The 6,233-nt window shown below is 37.2% G+C and overlaps 1 protein-coding gene across 1 annotated transcript in view; it reads right to left on the bottom strand.

Moving 5' to 3' along the window:
* Positions 1–6,233, bottom strand: part of TDRD5 (tudor domain containing 5) — a 28,619-nt gene that overhangs the window by 15,314 nt on the left and 7,072 nt on the right. Inside the window, exons 6-9 of the mRNA XM_029283198.1 lie at positions 5,969–6,120; positions 3,955–4,175; positions 2,676–2,888; positions 1,650–1,716 (exon numbers count right to left, since the gene is read on the bottom strand). Of these exons, the coding sequence (XP_029139031.1) occupies positions 1,650–1,716; positions 2,676–2,888; positions 3,955–4,175; positions 5,969–6,120 (653 nt within the window). The remainder of the gene's footprint in view (positions 1–1,649; positions 1,717–2,675; positions 2,889–3,954; positions 4,176–5,968; positions 6,121–6,233) is intronic.

Below are 6,233 nucleotides of genomic sequence, written 5' to 3'. Positions count from 1 at the left end.
AACTCACAGTTGTCTTTAAGTCGCAGCGGTGACGGCAGCTTCTAGCTTCGCTTATAGCGAAGACGTCCTGGATCGCGGAGAATCCCGAGGCTCCGGAGGAGTTCTCACCTACGTCGTCCACAAGGGACGACTCGGGGACTCAACTCCTACCTCGGGCAGCTCACCTTTCCCCCTATGCCCAGGGGAAAGGTATCAAGCCATTTGACAGCTGATGCAAGCTGTCAAAACGGCTTTTACGCGGAAACAGGCGGGAGCAGCGAACAGCTGCATCCAGCGAAGGCGCCTGCCACCGGAAGTCCATCAAATTATTCCAGAATCTTAACTCAGTATTCTCTGCTCTGTTGTTTCTTCCTTCACTCCTCCTCTCACTTAATATCAACCCAATTCTTACCCTTAATCAAGGCAGCTAGCCCAACTCCATCTAGTTTTAGTCATTTTCTATTTTTGTGCTAGAAGTGGGCAGGAGCAAAAATGTATGTGAGACGACTAGCTGATACAGACAGATGTGGGATCAATTACTTTTTATTTTCATTTACTTAAAACTATTATCCTGGCCCTGCCCATTTTGGAATGTGACTTCTGATATACATACACATATAAATATATGTCATTCACTGACAGAACAAGGTAGGAATCTCCCAGGTTAATTTAATTTGGCAAGTAGGCACTGCATAGGACTTTTTAATCTATGTGTATCATTTTCTTTCCTTCTGTTTTTCTTGAGAGGGATTCTTAAGTTCAGGGTCATCTTCCTTTTCATTAAATAAAGCACAGAACTCTGGATTCTGGGGAGGCCTTTTCAGGAATAGATGAACATGCTTCAAGATGCAAGTATGTATTTGCTACAGCCCAAATTCACCTAAACAACTGAAAAAGATCCCCAGAAAAAGATAAGATGGTATCTTAAATACTTTGGTACATAACATATTCCAAGAGGCATTCAAACTATTTGAAGGATACAGGTATGTTCTCAATCTAATATTAAGTTTGTTACAGCAAATTTCAAGGGCTACAACATAGCTTTCCTTATAAAAGATTATTTTTATTCAGTGTATGGCACCTACAGAGGTCATGCAATCACCACTATACAAATATATAAAAGGAAGGAGTCTGTGCAGATTTTACATTAAGCCAGCACGGTCAAAGACATTTCTGTGATCAAGTGACCAGCATGACATCACAGAGTGCTGTTACTTTCCCACCATAGTGGTACCTATTCATCTACTCGCATTTGCATGCTTTCCAACTGCTAGGTTGGCAGGAGCTGGAGTGAGGATGGAGCTCACCCCATCACGTGGCATTCAGGTCTCAAACCTGGGCTGACTGCTGAGCCATCGCACTGCATATATGTATGCATACACAAACATACACACACACACACTATTAGATAAAATATTAAATTAAGATGATAATAAATTCCACATCACTGGGACAATCTGTGCTAGATATAATGGAGAAAATAACATAAATCTTACAGCTTTTGACAATCATGCATTCTAATATATGATCTGACTAACCTCACTATTAGTTTTATATCACTTGTGCTTTAACTATTTCCATTTTGAGCTTCTCAAAAAATTGTGATTATCACTTCAGTTATCTCCAACCAATTTCCCAGATGAGAACCAAACGAATAGGAAATTACATACCTTTTTTGGCTTCACCCAGGCTAAACAGCAAGGGATAACTTGGGCAGGAAGTTTTGCATAGCAATGTCTATTGGAAGAATGACATAATAGGCTAATTCAGATTTATCAACAAAATATAATTTGATGTTGTTCTCCAATCCTTTTATATGCTTTTGATTCATATATCACTTTAAGCAATAAGCCATATTTCGCACACCATTATGCCTTCATGCATACACTGTACTAAGCCAAAACCCAAAAACTTCACTATAGCTTGGTTCAGTGTGTGATTCCACCACTGACTACATATGCACATCACATTACGGTATACTCTGCTGAAAGGGTCAGAGCACAGTTTAACAGGTTGGCAAAACAATCAAAGCTTGCAAAGCCAATTTTTTGTTTTCTTCCTTTTTAAAAAACGTTTATATTGCCTTACACCTCTGTGAACTGGTTAGATGCTGGGGAAAGGTAGAAAAACAAACAGCAATTCAGAAAACCACAAACAAATAATTCCTTTCCATTCACATATCACACTAAGTAAAAGATGCAATTGATGAATAAATCACCACCACGTTTCCGCCTGATGTTCACTACTCTGAAATGAAGCACACTTAATTTGCTTCTGTTTTCAGAGCATGCAAAGCCAAAACAAGCCAAGGTCGGAAGGTTGAGAGTCCAATCCTAGGCAGCAGCAGATGTTTCTTTCAGGACACAAAAAGAAAATATCTGCTGCAAACTCCATGTAGGTGTCAGGAAGGGCATCTGGCCAGTAAATGCTCAGCTCCATTCAGTTGCCCCAACTTTACTCTGAATTAAGGGATTACGGAGTCATAATGATCAGAAAGTGTGATCAGTGTAAAAGTTGTTGTATATCTGATCTTGGCACAAAAGGGAGAAGGCAATGGCAAGGATCTTAATTTGTCAGTCAGGGCAATGACCGCCAGATTAGTGCCCAAATCTCGATCAACATTAAGTCTAAATTATAGCATGTGATAATGGGGTAATGAAAGACTTAATATACATCTTTAAAGACAGTTTACTTACTTGAGAAACCTCAGTGAAGATTTTTGAGCTATTGTTATATTTCCAAAGTCTGGGTAAAACACTTCAACTTCTTGGTCATTAAGAAGTCGATGAATGATAACTCGGTACCACCATTTGTCTTTAGAATTCTTTACACAACAAAGCTGGCCGGGACGGATGAAGGCTTCAGGTATGACATAACGATTAGTTACATATTTACTAGAATAGCATCGTCTGAAAGAGAAGATTCAAATGTATCACCACTGTAGCTTCCTATATATCTGGGGGAGTCTGGCAGTACCTTTTCAGTTTAACAAATGTTATTACAAGTTCTGCAGCCTGAAAAGGTGCTATCAGACTCCTGTTTTTTTGGCTACCATACACTAATACAACTTTCCTCCCACAACATTATAAACATGGATCAGTACTGAACTGCTCTGGATTGAATTCAATGGGACTTCATGTAAACAGAAATTGGACTGGCAAAAAATACCCAGTTTTAAAAATCCTATTTTTTTAACCAATGTCAATTTTTTTAAAAAAAATTAAACACGTCATTTGGGAAAAGTTCAGCTTAGAAACACCAGAACAAAGACATCCTTCATTTTCATGAGCTACCTCTCTCCTGTCTTGAGAAAAGCTGAAATTCCCACTGGTAGGAACGCCTTCCTCTTTCCTGAAGAATACATATACCTTATACTGCTCATTCATCTTCTCTGATGGCTTTAAGGAGTGACTCTGCTGTTCCCACATAGTGGAGCACATTTTTTTTCCTAGTCCCAGAACAAACCCTGAGATGAGCACTAAGAAGCAGTTGGAGTATCAATCTTTGAACTCCCAACTGGCCATCTTAAGGAACCTCCCCATATCTCATATCATGATATATTAATAACAGGCTAAATTATCTAGTACTGTTTTAGCAAGTTTTTCTTCAAGCCTCCAAAAATGTTTTCTATCTAATCTTCTTTGCTATTTTTTTTATGGCAATGGTTACAAGCAAGTTGTGGAAACCTGAATTATTGAAAGATTATGACAATGTTTAAGTTCTTCCCCACAATTTTTCAAACAAATATGACAATTATAAAATGAAATGTTGAAAGTACGCACTTTGAAATGTGCATGGATAAACCATCTTGAGAGCAGTTGCACTGCAAGTGGTTGAGAGTTGTGGATTACAGGCATCCATACACACACAAAAAAAACCCCAAAGTGAATTGTCACTCTCCCTTTAATTTTAGTAAAGTTTGTGCAAAAGCAGATGTCTCTAGAACTCTCAAAAACTGGCCAAATATATCTTCACCTCATCTCAATCATGATATTTTCTAGCTCATCAGAAGTTTCTCCACTGTAGATCCGGATATGGAATTGTGAAGGAGACACAATGTCCTCCACAAATAATCCAACAAAAGCATTGTTGTCAAGCTTAGGGAGACTATAAAGGCTTTCATCTTGAACAGCATCTGGTGGTACTTCTTCTTCCATTATTTCCTGTATAATGTTATCTTTCTCTATGTCTAGGTGCTGCAAATGCAAGGAAAGAAAGAATCACTTTCACATAAAACGCAGGACTAATGATCATGGCTGAAAAAAAACAATGCAAAGAAACAGAAAAGCTATTCTTTCAAGATTTTCATTGTGATGTTTGAGCTTTGTGATCTTTGTGATGTTTCAGCTCTTTATATTTGAATTTTGTGTCTGACCACTCTCCATTATACTACAATACACATATGCACAGACATTTGAATTGAATACCTTATTTGGCCAAGTATGATTAGACACACAAGGAATTTGTCTCCAGTGCAATAGTGTGTTGCTTGCCTTATTTTGTAACTTGGATATCATTTGCAAAAAGGTATCCCTACAGTCTCTCCATCACCCACATCATACAGTATTTTCCACCTTCATTTTATATATCATTTAATAAATAGAAAGAACTGCACAAAACAGCATGAACAAATTTAAAAATCTGCATTAAATCAGTGGAAGAATACATATCTTGAAAGGTATGAGAATCTTAATATCTAAGAACTCTTCACACCAACATTACCCTAACATTTTTTTCAAGGAAACAATAGAATTAATTATTGCTTACACATAGGTGCTAGTCAATTTCAAGTACTCTTAAATGAAACTTTTTTCCCCACTTTTCATTCAAAGTTTAGGCTCAATTTTGGCCATTTCCTGAAATAATTTTTGCCAGGAAAATAATGTGGGAACTCAGCCTCATTGATTTGTCCCCTCTTCTCTGGAATACATTAGTATACTTTGGAGAATCCATCAGAGAAGTTGGGCAGTCAGAATTTTTCACTGATTCCACCGTTTCAATTGTAAATGCAAGAAGGGATGCTGGGACAAGAGGGACATTGCTGTTCAATTTTTTCCAAGAGATACGTTTTGGGATCTTGGAAGTATTGAATTGATTTGGAGTTAAATTATAATTAGTCTAACAACCAATTCTATTCATTTTTATCTAATTTAATTACTGAGTAAACTAAATTAGTAATGGATTTTATGAGATCAAAAAGGCTATTCAACATGGATAAGGTTAAGGACCTTGTAACAGTTGGTTGTCCATATTATTAAAGCTCTATCTGTTATAGATAAAATGTGTTCTCCCTGAAGGATCAGATTCACACTCTGGTAATGTTCATGGTCCATTTTTGTCCCTTAGAAAACAAGTAGCTTCTGTAAGCTATACTGTAGTACCGGTATTTTTCCCAGCTAAAAACACCTAATCTATGATATACACACACAAACATCTCAGGACAGATTACAGGCTGGGTTCAGCTAATCATGTCTTTATAGATTCTCATTCGGACTACACATGGTCTTTGGAAGTGCATTAGTAATGTCATATTATTAAAAATATGGTTGAGACTACTAAATAGAATTGAAAAATATGAATATGCAATAGCTCCCATTCCATTTTGGAACCAATTTAGCATACTTCTTTTCCTCGTTCTGGGGCTTCATCTCTAGTACAGAGTACTGAAAGAGTACCTCTCTGTACAAGTGAATACTAGACCTTGAGTTTTTCTTTAGAGGCCCCACTGAGTGGCACTGGGTACAGCAACTGATATTTTAAGTGGGGGTGCTCACATAGTAAATACCTTCCCAGGAATTTATCTGGTAACACCCCCCTCCCCCGGTCATTGTCACTTTGAAGTCAGGCAAAAAAATGTTATTTTCTTAGCCTTTCCAGCTCTTGGATTTTATTTCTGTTATTACTCTGTGCAACTTTGGTTTTATTACACTTATTTAAAGTTAAATGCTCTTTTACTACATAAATATATATTATTATAATATCATCATACCGGCGTTACCATCTTTGTTACTACATTGAACTTAGTCTCCAGTTTCTTAGAATCCTCAGAAGGGGAATCCCAAGTGGGCAGTTTGTGCTCTTCAGAAGCCTCCTGGTGTGCTAATAAACTAGACTGAGAAATCTTAACATTTGTTTGTTCATCTGTAGGAACAATATAGATTTATATCAGAACACACCGAAATTTTCATTCAAAAATAAGAAAAATTTTGTTCTTAGGAATGCTGTGATTCTGTATGTTATAAATTGTACATTTA

Source organism: Protobothrops mucrosquamatus, unplaced genomic scaffold (genome assembly GCF_001527695.2).
Source record: "Protobothrops mucrosquamatus isolate PMUCROS unplaced genomic scaffold, P.Mucros_1.0 scaffold35, whole genome shotgun sequence".
Taxonomy (NCBI): domain Eukaryota; kingdom Metazoa; phylum Chordata; class Lepidosauria; order Squamata; family Viperidae; genus Protobothrops; species Protobothrops mucrosquamatus.
Note: the sequence above shows the minus strand (reverse complement) of the source record. Positions and strands in the feature narration are given on the sequence as shown.